The following is a 14,965-nucleotide window of genomic DNA, read 5'->3' on the forward strand; positions in this document are numbered from 1 at the left end:
GGCTCAAGCAGTCGGACGAATTTTCAGACGAAGTTTTCTGTTCGTCTAATATCGTACTTAAGGATTGCAATAAGAAAATAGATTCATCATGGGAGGAGACAGGTAGAAGGGGCGGAGAAGCAACTTGACGGTAAATACGAGCTAGGAAACTAGGTTTAATCAGTCCCGCTGTCAGATAATGAATACAACGTTGTCAAATCGTAAGGTTAGGTGTCGTTTCCTTCGTAGATATTCCTTACCTGTCTTGCCCGTTTCCTTAATTTACTGCGCAGCGCCCAAAGGGCATGACAACTCAATAGACAGCGCTAATACCTACATGTAGGTAGGTACCGCGGTTTTACATGGAATCTTCTTGTGAATATATTACACAGGCCTGTTGCTATAATGATGCTCATTGACAGGTATTGAATACCTCCTATTCACCTGCTAACATACGGCTTGATCAACTCTGATAATATCACAGGTCTGTATTAAATAACTTAAGGGCAATCTACAAGAAGTAGGTATCAACTACCTAAATATCTAATTAAGGAGGTCTATTAATATACTCAAGATAGCTCCCCATCATTAGAAACACTGTTATATACTTAGATCTTGAAGCTAAGTAGTATCAATGTTGTTTCATTAAGTCGTACAACATGGCTTATTAGTTGTAGGTGGTATCTTACGAACTGGTCTTAACTTTGAGGAAACCTCAGCGTGCTCGCGAGTTGCTTCCGTAATTTATCCTTCGCGATTTCTAGTTCCTCCGCCCTTATACCATACGGTGCCGGAGCGGGTGTGGGTGCCCCTGACTTTAGGTATAGTCTCGGTATTAAGACAGTAGTATTTTCGGTTATCACGAAGCCGTGACAGGCTAAGCATACCCATGCCTTATACACACCTTCTCCGCCTGCTGGGCCTTCGAAATTGTAGTCGTTGATACCACGCAATATTCTACACCCAGGACAAACCATTCTTCCGTACAGACTGTCGACATATATCTTCATATCCGATACAGCTTCTTGGAGGTTCAGTAAATGCTGTAATCTGTGAGGGCTACACAGACGACGACCTAGTAGCTTAACGCCGCAGGAGCAACCGGTTATCTCTAGAGGAGAACCTCGCCAACCCCCAACCCTTTTAGTTAGTCCCGTACCGATAAGCGAATGGCTTGTAAAATCTGGCAATGGTATTCCCATGGGGTTATCGTAATAGACATCGCAACCCAAATTTGTGGTCATATAGAGTAAGTTATCAATGGAACCAGAACACAGATTACATAGGTATTGTCTCATTTGGAGAGCAACACTTGCGAATTCCTCGTAAAACTTCTCGCGGTTTTCTTCTTCACAGGTGTCGCAAATTGGGATGCTATCCCCTATATGGGCGGTATCTTCACATCCGCGTGTTGTTAGACGACCGCACTTTCCGTCAACCAAGTACTCTTGCTGGCATGCTCTTGGGGTGGGATACATTTCCCCTTCATCCCACATACGGAAGAATGGAATTGTCGATAACACGCTTTGTGCATTTTCGTTCGGGTGCTCCCTGAAAGGATCTCTCCGAATAGCACTCATGTTGACTCTTTCGGGGCTCCCCTCCGGAAAGTCACCTGTGTTGTCGTAGACTGGTATATCAGCACTTTTAGTATTCCACGGTATCCAGTAGCTGGGGCGACCAGGGCCAGGAGATGCTGGTCGGGTAAGAGGAGCCAAGACCGTGTCTCTGATAGGGGCTATATAAGAATACTCCGCCTGTGTGCCTGGGTTAAGTCTCTGAAGATCTTCCTGATTATAGAGAATATTGTATTCGCTTATCTCGATTTTGCGTTCATGGACTGCAGGGTTATTCGCAGTTTGCTTGCCGAGATAGTACATGAGATCTCGGGCACCTTGAGACTCATTCGGCGGAACACCACCCGAAATATCTACATTGAGCACTTCCATGACTCCCGGTAAGTTAACCGGGACCCCGTGCCTAGCAGCATCTTGTGCTAGCTCTAATACTTGTGTATATTGGTCCGCAAGTTGTTCATCTCGTTGTATCTCTACCACCTGATTGCTCACAGTTCTTTCGCTTACCCACCTCTCGTATTGTAGATGGTAGTCACCAGGCATAGTCCATGAAAACATTGGGGAGTGAAGAACTTGATTAACGCCGTTAGGACCAAATCCGAGGTTAAGATAGTAACCGTACATGTCATCGCCGGGTACTCCGCGAATAAAACAATATCGGGTGTTTCCCGTGCATGTGGCTCCAGAATTATGGCATCTATCGCACTATAACAACAGTTAGTACCAATTTCTTTTAGTATTAAGGGCTAAGACACTTTTTTGGAAGCAACGGCCGATTATGAAGACTTGGACTTCCAAAATAGGCCAAAAAGGGTGAAAATCATTTTAGTTTTACGTACCGGTCTTTTAAAATCGCAGCGTAGGCCCAGATCTCCACATTGATCGCATGTGCTTAATATTGGTGCTCGAGTAGGGCCAGGGTAAGGAGGTAGCGGAACTCCGCCAAATATGCAAGGAAGGCCATACTGCTTACATCCGGTGCACTATAATATCAACGGTCAGCGAATAATCTCAAGGAAATACCCGGGAACGTGGGGGGAGATGGATATTGATTTTTACTTACCCCGTGGCCTTCCACAGGACGAGTGCATGGTGCTTTTTGGCCCGATACCTTCGAGCGGCATGCTACACAAACTGGACGCCAATCACGTCTATTGTTGGGATAAGACATTTTGGATGAGCGTGAGCTTGTGTGAATTTTGAAATAATTTTGTGTTTTGACGAAAGACTTCAAAGGAGGTAGATTTAAGACTAGGTAAGTGGCGTTCTGGTGAGAAGATACAACATACTGTAGCAGGCAAATTCGATAAATATATACACAAATTCCCTAGGGAACAGTAGCAATACGATGCTATAGCGATATAACAGCTATTAAACAATACATTGTTTTCCAAGTCCCATGCTGTTGCAGGTTCTTTGTTTGGCTTCTATATATTGAAAACAATACCAACTCATAATATTTCATCAGATCAATCCTTTTCAAATATCTTAATGTGTTAGCTGTATATTATAATTTGTTCATTTGAAATATACTTGCGTGAGTAAAAAAGTTCAAATGCTCCAAAATATGAAATACTTCCCTTCAATACCTGACGGCGTATGTGGGTAGATAATAGATAATACAACGGCATTAATAGGGAAGTAGGAATAAGCGTATTCTATTATTATGCCAGCCGAAACAATATAGAATGCTAAAAACTATTGTGACTCATTTAAATGCACATATCCTATGAAAGCTTATATTAGCATATTGAAATTACCTAATAATCAAAAGATTTTATTTCAAGATAAACTTTATAATTAGAGTAAGATTCTATAGCATCCTAAAGTCGGTTCAACATCGCCTCCAAAAAGTGTGCTTGGCTCAGGTTCAAGGTAAACAGGCCTATCTACAACGTAGAAGCTATTACCTATTCTTAAGAAGAAAACGTGTATTCTATAAAAAGCTACATTAAGATTATAAGATAGAGATATTGTAACGTGAAATGGTAAAACCAGAATTAAGCTCAAGTTGTTCCAGTAATAATCTATCTCGGCTTATGCGTTTAGAGTATCTATCTCGAAGGTATTTTAATGCGAAAGGTGGCGAGAAAGCTAAGAGTTAAAAGTAGAGAAACCAACGCGACATCGGTGAAATTAAAGCATGAAACACTTTGAGGCTTTACTGTAGATACAAGGTGGACATGTCTTGTGGCATGCCTAGATACAGACTAAAATAAATATTATCTGATAAGGGGTGGGAAAGGTGGGTGCTCGCGTGCTGTATGGGTATAATATGTAGTATAGTGAAGCCTTTTTATACATTCTTTTCGATTAATAACTTATAGCAAATAGAATCTTATATGCTGAAGAAACCCAAAGTCCTATTTAGGACACAGCTTTCCGTTCTGTGTTGGGTAATACTCGATCTGGTCAGTTACGTACCAGTCCTCGGAGCCAACAGCTGTAGGTGCCCACAATAGGCCCCAAGGGTCGTACTGCTGTTTGAGCTGGTAAAGATATGCATAGTTTGAACCGTAGAAAGCTTGCTGCCAGTTCGGTTCGTTAATGTCCGCCTCATTGAGATATGCGCCAGAATCGGGGGATGCGTCTCGCCATGGTTGCATCATCTCGACGAGGTTCTTGTTCGCGGCCGCGATATCCTGAGCAGTGGCTTCCTGGCTCCAAGTAGCACCTAGTAGCGCGTGCAGGACGGCTTGGCGCCATGCTGGATTCACGGCGTTAGTCTGGTTGATTGATGGGTTGACTGCTGCTTTCATGTTGTATCCGAGCATTAAGCCAGCCTTTTCGACACCCTGCCGGAGAGCCGCGTTTTGTGTAGCAAGCTTCGCCGGATCGTCCCAGTTAGAACGGGGGAATAATCTTGACCCAGTATTAAAATTCCAGACGCCAGTCTGTTCACTTTCAGCCGACCAAGTACCTTCAATGCCACCCAGCACGCCATCGTATTCTTTATACACGGCATCGCTAACGGTAATTCCCAACCCCGCGAGCTCGTCAAATAATGGAGTAGACAATGTCTTGAGCTTGGAAGAGTTCATATCATTTCCCCATTGAGGAGCCATAGAGAAGGAGCAGTCAGACAAGCAGCTGATAGACCAATAGCTATACATCCCCTTATCGGCAAAGTCGGGAAATTTGGCGAAAACGGCATTGACTCCCTTCCAGAAAGTCTCCGTCGATACGTTAGTATTGACACCGAAGCTATAACTGAGAGTAGAGACGGGCTTCTTCGGGTAAGCCCGAATAACAAGCGAGGTCACGATACCCCAGGTACTACCACCTCCGCCGCGAAGGGCGAAGAAAAGATCGGGATACTTTTGCTCATCGACAGAAACAAAACGGCCATTAGGTAGCACAACTTCCATGGACAATACTTGATCAGCTGCCATGCCATACATAGATAGCAAGGGGGAATGGCCACCACCAGCAATGTATCCACCACCGATGCCGACGGTCTAGCACAGGATTTTGATTAGACTCCATTATTTTATGGTATGGTCTCAGAATGAGACATGATACTTACACGAGTATTACCACCGACAATATGAAGACCTAATTTGTTTGCGGCTTGATAAAGGGGAAGCGCCTGAACGCCAGCACCAATCTTAAAAGCTGGTCCACGGTAACCTGATGGGCCATGGGAGTACGTGGAGCCCAAGTACTGGATTCCCTGTAGAGCATTGGTCCATATGGAAAGCGATCCAGCGCCAGTGGACTTGGCTTTGAAGTCATGGCCCTTGTTCTTGACGATCAGCCGCAGGTTAAGGTTCCGCGCGAAATTGACAGCAAGCTGGATCTGTGCGACATTGGTAGCATTAACAACATACGACGGCATGCCACCTAGTGTGCATTTAGCACCCGTCCGTGTAAGGCTAGGCGGCAAGCAGCTCACTCCCTCAAAGGCATAGTACTGGATTCCTAGAGGCTGTGATAGTCTGTGCTAGGTTAGACACAAACCCAAGAGAGCATAAGGAAGGGATGCTAACTGATATTGAGGCGTCTGCCACTGAGAGGTGATCGAGGCACACTTGGCTTTGTCATACTGAGGCCAGTCAGAATAGCATGGCGCTGCGGTTGGCACACCCTCAACTAGAGCGCCTCCTAATAGAATATTAAGGAGATCCCATATAGGGCGAACCGGCCAACTTCTGTCCCCGGGATAAGTTTTACACACGCGGCCGGTACGTTTTTGAACCGCAGCTCCAGTGTCGCTAAAATTGAAAAGGTCGACATTAGTAAGATTATAATTTGTCAAATTGGTGATAACATCAGGCGTAAGCTGGCTTGATTCGAAGGGAAAATAGTCGATGCCAGATGACGAGGCATCAGCTTCCACTGTCTCGACGGCTGGCGCAACAGTCTCTGGGGTTGCCTCTATTTGTATCGACAAGGGTTAGCAAGCCACCACATCATGATGGCGTGTCTACTGTATAGAGGGTGTATCAAGGACAAAACTAAAGCTTACCGACGCCATCCTGGATTGTCTGAGCAAACGCTAAGCTGGTTAGCGACAGAGCCGCAACGTAAACGAAGCGCGTCATTATTATGCCCGTAGCTGAGTAGCCGAGTATCAGGCTTCTAGGCGAGATGCAAGTATATGCAAGCTTAAAAATATAGGAACGCCTAGCCACCGGGTAAAACAGTCATCGAACAGTATTCGCTGCTGAGGGATCACAATAGAAAAATTACAAATGATCGTCCTGCGCGGTTACTTTATACGAACCGATAACACGCCGATATTCCCTGACATCCACGTGGTTTTAATGAGCTAATGCACAAAATATCAATAGTTTAGGGAATAAGTCAAAGCTGACCAGGTGTAAGTATACATAGGTTGTATATGCTATGCGTATAGCATAGAAAGTGGTGTAATATACACTGCGCTGTTATGGGTGCAGGTGAACTTTAGTTAAAGCCTAGGTACACATAAAACGACAGTCCTCTGTAATCTCATCTGGTTCGAGGGGGAGACTCAATACAAGCGCGCCAAAGTGAAGAGTTCCATCTCGTTACTTCAGACCGAGTCTAGAAATTCCAAACGAGGTCAAGAGTCCGTCTCCGGTCTAGTCTAGAACTACTATAATAGCCTTAGCTAAACGTTCGCGAGCTTCTGTTAGGAGTTTACTCTCCGTTCCGGAACGTCGGATTGTGGATATGATTTTCGATAATGCATATTTGTGATATTATAGGTAGCATTATACGCAAGGTACGCGTCCTAAAAGGCTGCACTACCCCAACCTACAGACATGAGAATCCAAGAGGGCAAAAGGGTATCAGCCCTTTCTCGGATATTTCTTCCGTCGCCTTTCTCGTATAAATTTCGCGGTTTATTGACAGCAATCCCCGATGTTCATATTCACCTCTAGTAAACAGCAATTGAACCTCTTATCCAAGTTCCCTATTTGACTATTTCATCATTAATAGCCATCTCCGTCCAACCATAAACGCGCATCACATAGGAGAAGACAGAAGTAAGAGTTGATCAGAGAAACAGCCAACGAGATTCAGCCGAGTATTTATTGGGACCTAAATGGTGACTTACTTAAAAACCCTTACGGAGTATCACTATTGCGAAATGAATACGGAATCGGGAACGCAAGGTAGCATCAATTGCAAAGGTAACATAAGACAAAGTAAGGGGGTAACCAACACCCGCACCCAAAGAAGGACGCAATCCGATATACCCCTATAGACAAGAAGATATCTCCGACCTTGCAGAGGACACGGTAGCGGGAAAATACTGCACGATGCTACCGCAAAAGGTGTTCGGAGAGAGGAGCGATGCATCATGCACCACATACTGCAGGTGTCAACTTGTGATGAGACGACAGTATATAAGAAGACAAGGATGGCCCTCGCTTAAAATGCCTAATTCGCTAAGTTTTGAAGTATTTGAGTTGGCTTCCCATGAAACTAATAACTCGCCTTCACAGGCACCAATGTAAGAAGAAGCCATATCCCTGCAGAGTCAGAATGCCCAAGCCCATACATGAGAGGTAGGCAGTACTGTTATATGGAAATTTTGCGTTCCGATAGCACTACCAGTATGAGGGGGGGGGGGATTCCCCATGAAGATGCAATCCCGATCAAGGACGAGTCTATGTCACCTCACTTGAAGCAAGTCCTCATGCTACCATACTTAACAGGTTTGAACAATATTTATCCTAAGCTTTTTCCAACTCTTGTGGCAAACTCGTGCGGGCTATAGCCGATGGTTTCTCCTTGCCAAGGCCAAGGGACCATCCAGTTCCGGGCAATGGGTCCTGGATTATTCTAGACGGATACCGGGGAACCCATGCAATGCCCTGTTTCCAGTTAGGAAGAGAAGGGATCGTGTGCTTTGATGGTTCTTACGATCATTGGTATGCAGGTTGGTATGTAGCTGAGTCGCTCGAGAGCCTGGTATATCACATCGATTATTCATTGAGCACGAGCCGGGTGAAGCTTTCCAGACCTCATCACCCTTGACAGTGTTGTAACGCGACTCCTGGGCCCCCCTGGCTACCAAGATCTTAAACAAACTCGAATTCTGGGGATTAGGATATATATTAATGATCGCCTGCAACCTCGGCGACGATCTCTACTGACTGTATCTGGACGGGGCTGCACAGATGCTTTAATGATCAGTTACCATGTCAGAACCAATCCAAGCCCCTCCAATGGCGACAAACCCTAATCCCACGAGCTGGCTCCAAAACCTGGGTATCGCCATAGAAGTGGTATGTCCGGTGCTTGCGTTGATAGTTGTTGGCTTGAGGACTTATATCAGAATCGACACGAAGAGCTTTGGATGGGGTAAGTTTACGAGCCGCAAACCCTAGTAACAAGATCAGAGCAATGCACTAACTTAAATTCATCTAGACGACGGCCTCATCGTCGCTTCAATGGTCTTTAGCATCGCTTTGGCGGTAGGCTCTATCAAAGGTAAGTGGACATGCGACGATGCCTACCAATGTCTAAACTTAACAATTCGCAGTTATGAAGGAATTATACATAGGAATTCATTTCTACGATGTGCCGCTACCCATTGATCCCACCGAGGGACTGATTTGGATATACGTTGTCGGCGCTGTTTACCAGCCCATCTTAACACTAGTCAAACAATCTGTCCTCGTCTTTCTGCTTCGCTTCTCAGGTATTAAGACAGGCGTCCGATATGTCGTCTGGGGCACTATCATCTTCAACACAGTCCTGATGCTCGCCATTCTCCTGACCGTCATATTCCAATGCACTCCTATCGAGCTCAACTGGCATCCATTGGTGCCTGGGAAATGCATTCAACAGTTCACCTTCGGTGTGGTCGCTGCATGCATGACTATTGCGACTGATGTAGTCTCAGTTGCTCTTCCATTTTACATTTTCCTAGGCTTGAAGATAAATAAGAATAGGAAGATTGCCTTGATTGGAGTTTTCATGCTAGGTGTACTGTAAGTAACCCCTAACTACGACTTCCCACCTACTCCAAAGAACAATTCAAATATATCGAATATACTTGGAGAGGTAAAGCTCTAACATAAGTCTTATAACAGCGTTACCGTTGTCAGCGTCGTCCGTCTCTACTTCCTCGCTCAAAACTTCCACGACCAAAGTCCAGATAAGAACTTCTCTATTGGCTTCTGTGTCTCTTCTATCGAGTGCAACTTGGCTATCCTGACTGCATCAGCCCCTGCACTTTGGCCACTTATTCGTCGTTGGGTACCGCACCTCAAGTCGACCGGCGACCGCTCCTATTACGGCCACCACAAGTATGGCGGTGCTTCGCATGCGCAGCAGGGTTATATCAGGACTACCGATGGACCAGACAACAACAATATTGGCTTAAAGGACATGGATAGCCGGCGAACTCGCACCGAAGTCCGGTCCGCGCGAGATTCGGACGAGGAAATTCTTACAGGAACGGGAATCATGCGCACCACACAGTTTACTGTCTCAACTGAGGACGAATATCCACGAAAAGAGCCAAGAGCTAACTATGAAGACCAAACGACGCATTCAAAAGTCTCCAGCAATGTTTCCTTATGAGTTATTACGTATAATAGTAGCTGAAGCGAGGGGATGGTGTGATAGGAGCAAGGGGGCTAACATATTTCCCTTAAACCACCATCAAATTCTAGTGGTTCGTCATGTATATTTACTTCGATGGAAAAGAAGAAAAGAAAATTTAACACAAACCTGGATGTATTCCTAATGCCGAGCACCTCCATATATTCCAAGGTGGTCCAAACAAGTGCATATAGCCTCGAGCACATCAATCCTTCATTTCTTCTTCGTTCACAATAACCACCTACACCCTCATCTAGTATTACCGTCAAATAGCGAGTCAGGTAGAAATACTCGACGGATAACATGATATGAGTTGACTTACCTTAGGTAAGCTTTAGCCTCTCTCATCGCAAGATAACGCCTCAGTAAACGCCGACATACGTAATCAAATTCATTTTTAATCTAAAGATAAGAGAGTATTCTCTACAGTTGAAGGTATTTCTCTGCTATAAATTAAATAGGGGTCCTTAGAGTATAGACAAGACCTTGAAGCCCATTAACATTAGATTCATTAACCTGATATATGTAGCTTGAGTAGAGGTATATTCAGCCAGCTATAAGAACAACCCCTATAGTTCTAAAAACACATTAGTTACTTCAAGTTATCAAGTAAATCACATAACTATACGTCAAGACTATCACTTCAAATGGAAAAGCGGCTAAATGGATTACCAGCTTAAGCAATTATCTAGGTAGTTGCAAATTTACCTAAGTGTATAGGTAAGGTGCCAAGCAGACCATGAACAAATAGTCGGAGTAACAGTAAAAATGTCAGAACAGGGAGTAAATAATTACTATATAGTGACAGGAGCATATGAGACGAATCAGCTAAGATATCAAACCCCAGTACCATACACGAGGTATCAACCATCGAAGTTAACGCCGCGAGAAAGTGTTTCTCGGCTGTCGCTATAGGACATAAATTAATTCCGTGTTAATCTTCATCAATTACAGGCGGCCTCGCGGTCTACCTCTCCCCCTTCCTCTTCCCCGACCGCGTGTAGCAACGAAAGGTTTCCTAGTTGGGCCATCGTCATCGGCTTCCAAAGACGAGTCGCTATCACTACTATCATCTGAAAATGATAACCTGACAATAGTAGGAGTCCCCAGTTTCTTGACAGGCTGTTGCTGCTCTGGGGCTTGATGCTCTGGCGTGGAGCTAGGTGAGGGCGAAGGCTCGGCTCCCTCACTAGCAGGCTCAAAATCATCATCGACTAGTTCTTTACGGCCCCGTCTCGAGCTGGGTCTGCTAGTTTCCTCCGCATTCTCGGTATCTGGTATTGGTTTGTTTCGAGTAGTTCTAACTACAGGACTACCTTGGGTCGAAGTTGCTGCAGGGCTTCCTGTCGCATCATCTCTTGTCCGGCGTGAACCAATCCTAATTCTCCTGCCCCTTAGAGCCGCTCGTTCTCTCATAGACATGAAACGGGTATCCGGAGGCGCGTCGTCCGGCTTGGCTATCGCGGGAGATTGTGTTACTCGCCGTCCTGGTGGTCGGCCTCTTTTCCTTACAGAACCCCCACGGGCCGCGGTTGGTCGTGACTGTTCTCCTCCGTCATTTGTGTCATCCAGTTCTCGCGCCAGCTGAGCTTCAAGTTCATCTACGGTAACGTCATTCTCGTTCTGAGTGCTGTCGGGGTCTTCAGCATCCACTGTAATACTGCCCTCGTCATTCTCAGTATTATTAGGTAAAGATTTTCTCGGTCGTCCTGGCGGGCGGCCACGCTTCTTCCCAGTGGACGGAGTAGCAGCCGTTCCGATAGAGCTTCGGGGTGGTCGCCCTCGTCTCTTAGCCCCCGACTGTGGAGTGTTTTCGGCGATAGTCGAATTTCCCCCTTCGCCGCCAGGAAATTGGGTCAAAGCGCGGATTGCATCCGCCGCTAAATCTACAGGGTCTAACTCCTCCGGCACGCCATCTTCGCCCTCGGATCCAAAAATTCTCAGGGGCTTGATTAGAACACTATCATCCGGGTCTTCTGCGGGTTCCTCGGCTTCCACATACGATGCTCTCGGTTTAGCGTGTCGCAAAGTAGGTCGTAGAGGATCAATAGGAAGAGGAGGCCTCGCTTGCTTAGGTGCTTGTTTAGGTTGAGAGGCCGGCTCAGTAGCTTCTCTCGGTTGTGTTTCTGTAATGTCGTCCCCTGGCTGTTCACTGGGGCCGATTGCGGCGGTTAATCTTATGGGTGTAGATGTGCTATCGCCAAGGGCACCGAGTAGGGCTGGATCCAAGTTGACAAGTTGATCAATATTTCCGGTCTTAGGTTTTTTGCGCTGGTGACTCCTAGGCCCCCTAAAGTCGGGATCATCATCCATCTCAAGTCTTGCCTTTCTCTTCGCAAGTCGCAGCGTCTTTTTGACGTATTCGGACACTTCCGGCTCATTGTTTAGAGCGTCAGCAGATGGTATCTGGAAAGGATCGAACAAGATTTTATCTGCACTTTCATCTTGGTCATAGAATCCCATTCCCATCATTCGTGCGTGACCAATCATAGACGGATCGGGGTACTGCGATTGATCCGGAAGAACCGAGTCTTCTTCTCCGTGTTGTATAGCAGACATGTCGGCGTGGTCAACCTCGTCCATAGGTTCGCCATGCGACATGTCAGCAGCGGGTGCTTGGCCATTTTCATAACTAGCAATGGTTGTCTCAGCATGGTCGAGGAGATGGCTTTGATCTCCATAGCCGTTCATAATTGAGTCCTGAAGGGCCGAATCCATTTCGTGTGGTGCGTCTTCTGCGGAACTCAAAGACGCCAATGGATCTCTAGCCTTTTCAGCATCCGCCTGCTGCTTTAGACGTTGCATCCGCTTCGTATCCCTCCCACGATTTTCGTCACCAGTGGCCTTTAGCCAGCCAAGGTTGTGTTGCCTGAAGTCGACAATTGATTCAACACTGCGATCGTCCGCAATTGGACGCGTATCATGCCCAAGAAGGGTATTCTTGGGGACATATGGATGTGTATTGCCACTCTGTCTACAAGACCCGCAGTTGCAGATATTAAGACACTTGGGACACTGCCAATGTTCCCTCTCCATTGCCATCTGGGGCATTGTATCAAATGCCCGCCACAACACACCGTAACAATATGCGTTTTGACATGTCGTGCAGAAGTTTAGCTTGTATGTGTAGTCTTTGTGGCAGCAGACGTGACAGCGGTAGACGTCGCCCTTCTTGGCCTTGCGTTTCGGCTTTGTCTTCTTCTTGACGCGACCTTCCTCGTCGACCTCGGGTTCATCAGATTCCTCTGCTTGAGGTTGAGATGGCTTTGTGATATCATTCCAAGGTCGTCTTCGAAGCTGTTCTTGGCAGATCTGGGCTACCGACTTCTTTCCCGTCTTTTTCCGCACAATTTCGATGGGCTGAGGAGATAAATCGACGTCGACAAATCCATCTTGTTGAATAACCATTGATCGCCAAGTCTCATGTTTTTCGATGAGATCGGGCCACTTCCATTGTTCGCACCACTGGAGGCCCGATATACAAACACATGAGCGCCCCATAGCATAGCATTCCATACAAATATCGTATGTATCTTCGTCACCGTTGATCAGCGTTCGCACGCAACACTTGCAAGTTAAAAAGCGGTTGAAAACGTTGGACCGGCAGTATGAACATGTGATATTTGAATCGAAGGGGATATATTCAACGTCGGTTTGCTTGTAACCAAACATCTCGTCGACGAGGATCTCGGTGAACAGGCCGAACAAGCGTTTGAAGTCATTAGCCATCTGCTTCATACGTGAGGAATTTTGCATTAGTTCTTGACCAAGACCCAATAACCCAACTTCAGAGTTCTCTTCGTGGGCTTGAAGGTCTTTGTAGTACTTCTCCATAGTATAATAAACGATGGCCTTGTTTTTATATTGCTCATCTCGGCAAACTAGTCGCGCCTTTGGTAAAGCCTCGTGGAGAGCTAAGTCAAGGGTTTCGACCGTTGTCCTATTCCATGCAACTTTTATGGTCCGCGTCCCGCGGTTCCAGACTTGGTGGGGAGCCAAGGGAGGTATAAGGATGAAGTCGCCAACCTTTTGCTCAACGATGTAGACGGGGAAGTTGGCCTTCTTCCAAGCGTTGATCTGCGCGAAATGCTTCTCAATTTCAATATCGTGGCCAAGCATGGAAAGGAAGTACTCTCGAACAACCTCGCGATCCTTGGTCTCAGTCATGAACCAAATCGAGCTACCCGGCTTCTCTCCATTCTTGTCTTCCGAGGCTTCAACCATGATATTCTGGCCCAAACTCGCACACATCTCTCGATGCGCAGGCGTATACGTTCCTTCATGGCCGATATAGCACATTAAGTTTTGCGCACGCATCTCCTCAGGTAAGCTGCTCATGAGATCTCCTGCTGTGGCAGGAGTCTTTTCCGGCGCGCCAAAAATGTCGTCATTTCGTGTGTCTGCTCCTGGATTCTCGCTGATATTTTCGTTCATATAGAAGACATTTGGAGGGATAACCTTCTTCAGGTGGTTATACCACTCCGGAGGACAGTCTATATCCTTCAGATAAAGACGCTGGCGCCGGTCGTCGCGAAAATTTGTAGGGGTCCATTGACTGGTCAACTGTCGCATCGATCGTAAGTAATGGCCAGTGGTCATTGGGATATCGGTCTGCGCTGTTATGTCACGAATATTTTCCTCTACCACCTCCTATCAGTATTTCTAAGCGCTATATATGACGAAAGCGAAAAACTCACGTTTCTTATCGTACGTCTTCTCCAGCCAGGCGGCACTAAATAAGTCTTCTGGGAAGACCTTGTTCCAGCCTTCTATAACTAACGGACGACCTCCCTCGATGACATGGAGTTGTACTAGCTTCTCGAAACCGGAGGGGCCAAGGCGCCTGATCTGTGCGGTGGAAATCCGTACAACCCAGTCGAAGTTCGGGGTGCGATCGACAAGAGCATGGAGGTCGAGATCCGGAGGGATTGGGTCGAATTTAGCTTGGGGATGTAACGCGGTCGGCATTTTAACGATCGCTCGAGGTATATACTAAGGACTAGTAATTTGAAGAGTCGAGTTTCGGAGATGCGGAAAGGGGTTGTGAGGCGACGGCGGGGTTTGCGAAGATGGTGATCACCTTCAGACGCGCCTCAAGGGGCTTTACAATCGCGACGGTATTCGCAAAGGAGAACCAACGCAATCTAAATAGTACCCCATATGCCTTTTAATTTCATAAGCCTATGGCAGAGTAGTTAGGGTCACTATAGGAGAAAGTTTTCCAGTTTCCAAGAGCGAAACAAAGGCGTTGGAGCAATTTAATGCTCTTGGTAAAGTGCGACGCAGTTACAGCGAGAGGCTGGAGGCGAGGAAGCTACGACAATAAATTTAGAGACGATAATGGAAAGCGCAAACTGGATAGC

The 14,965-nt window shown here is 46.3% G+C and overlaps 4 protein-coding genes across 4 annotated transcripts; 1 reads left to right on the forward strand and 3 right to left on the reverse strand.

Moving 5' to 3' along the window:
- Nucleotides 1–677: 677 nt before the first annotated feature.
- On the reverse strand, nucleotides 678–2,727 carry F4817DRAFT_311171 (uncharacterized protein; the record flags this gene model as incomplete). The annotated part of the gene is made up of 3 exons (XM_049299963.1): nucleotides 678–2,261; nucleotides 2,396–2,539; nucleotides 2,620–2,727. The coding sequence occupies 3 exons, from the start codon at nucleotides 2,725–2,727 to the stop codon at nucleotides 678–680; spliced, it is 1,836 nt and encodes a 611-aa protein (XP_049164021.1).
- A 1,063-nt stretch (nucleotides 2,728–3,790) lies between these two features.
- F4817DRAFT_9704 (FAD-binding domain-containing protein) lies at nucleotides 3,791–6,328 on the reverse strand. Its single transcript, XM_049308104.1, has 4 exons — nucleotides 6,025–6,328; nucleotides 5,546–5,933; nucleotides 5,083–5,494; nucleotides 3,791–5,014 (listed from the first exon to the last, which is right to left on the reverse strand). Exons 1-4 carry the CDS (start codon nucleotides 6,098–6,100, stop codon nucleotides 3,920–3,922), a joined length of 1,971 nt encoding a protein of 656 aa, XP_049164022.1. The 5' UTR covers nucleotides 6,101–6,328; the 3' UTR covers nucleotides 3,791–3,919.
- Nucleotides 6,329–8,218: 1,890 nt separating this feature from the next.
- On the forward strand, nucleotides 8,219–9,581 carry F4817DRAFT_355643 (uncharacterized protein; the record flags this gene model as incomplete). Its single annotated transcript, XM_049305681.1, has 4 exons — nucleotides 8,219–8,354; nucleotides 8,421–8,483; nucleotides 8,536–8,986; nucleotides 9,089–9,581. 4 exons carry the CDS (start codon nucleotides 8,219–8,221, stop codon nucleotides 9,579–9,581), a joined length of 1,143 nt encoding a protein of 380 aa, XP_049164023.1.
- A 663-nt stretch (nucleotides 9,582–10,244) lies between these two features.
- Nucleotides 10,245–14,936, reverse strand: F4817DRAFT_322752 (uncharacterized protein). The gene is made up of 2 exons (XM_049301447.1): nucleotides 14,300–14,936; nucleotides 10,245–14,242 (listed from the first exon to the last, which is right to left on the reverse strand). Exons 1-2 carry the CDS (start codon nucleotides 14,568–14,570, stop codon nucleotides 10,551–10,553), a joined length of 3,963 nt encoding a protein of 1,320 aa, XP_049164024.1. The 5' UTR covers nucleotides 14,571–14,936; the 3' UTR covers nucleotides 10,245–10,550.
- Nucleotides 14,937–14,965: the final 29 nt, after the last annotated feature.

Source organism: Daldinia loculata (genome assembly GCF_022478755.1).
Source record: "Daldinia loculata strain CBS 113971 unplaced genomic scaffold F4817scaffold_1, whole genome shotgun sequence".
Lineage (NCBI taxonomy): Eukaryota > Fungi > Ascomycota > Sordariomycetes > Xylariales > Hypoxylaceae > Daldinia > Daldinia loculata.

Bases quoted from the DNA above. Each gene is read 5' to 3' on its own strand.
- F4817DRAFT_322752 (XM_049301447.1), bottom strand. From the start codon at position 14,570: ATGCCGACCGCGTTACATCCCCAAGCTAAATTCGACCCAATCCCTCCG. The intron at 14,243-14,299 runs GTGAGTTTTTCG...AGGAGGTGGTAG, and splicing joins GAAGACGTACGATAAGAAAC to AGGAAAATATTCGTGACATA.
- F4817DRAFT_9704 (XM_049308104.1), bottom strand. From the start codon at position 6,100: ATGACGCGCTTCGTTTACGTTGCGGCTCTGTCGCTAACCAGCTTAGCG. The intron at 5,934-6,024 runs GTAAGCTTTAGT...CGATACAAATAG, and splicing joins GACAATCCAGGATGGCGTCG to AGGCAACCCCAGAGACTGTT. The intron at 5,495-5,545 runs GTTAGCATCCCT...AACCTAGCACAG, and splicing joins TGGCAGACGCCTCAATATCA to ACTATCACAGCCTCTAGGAA.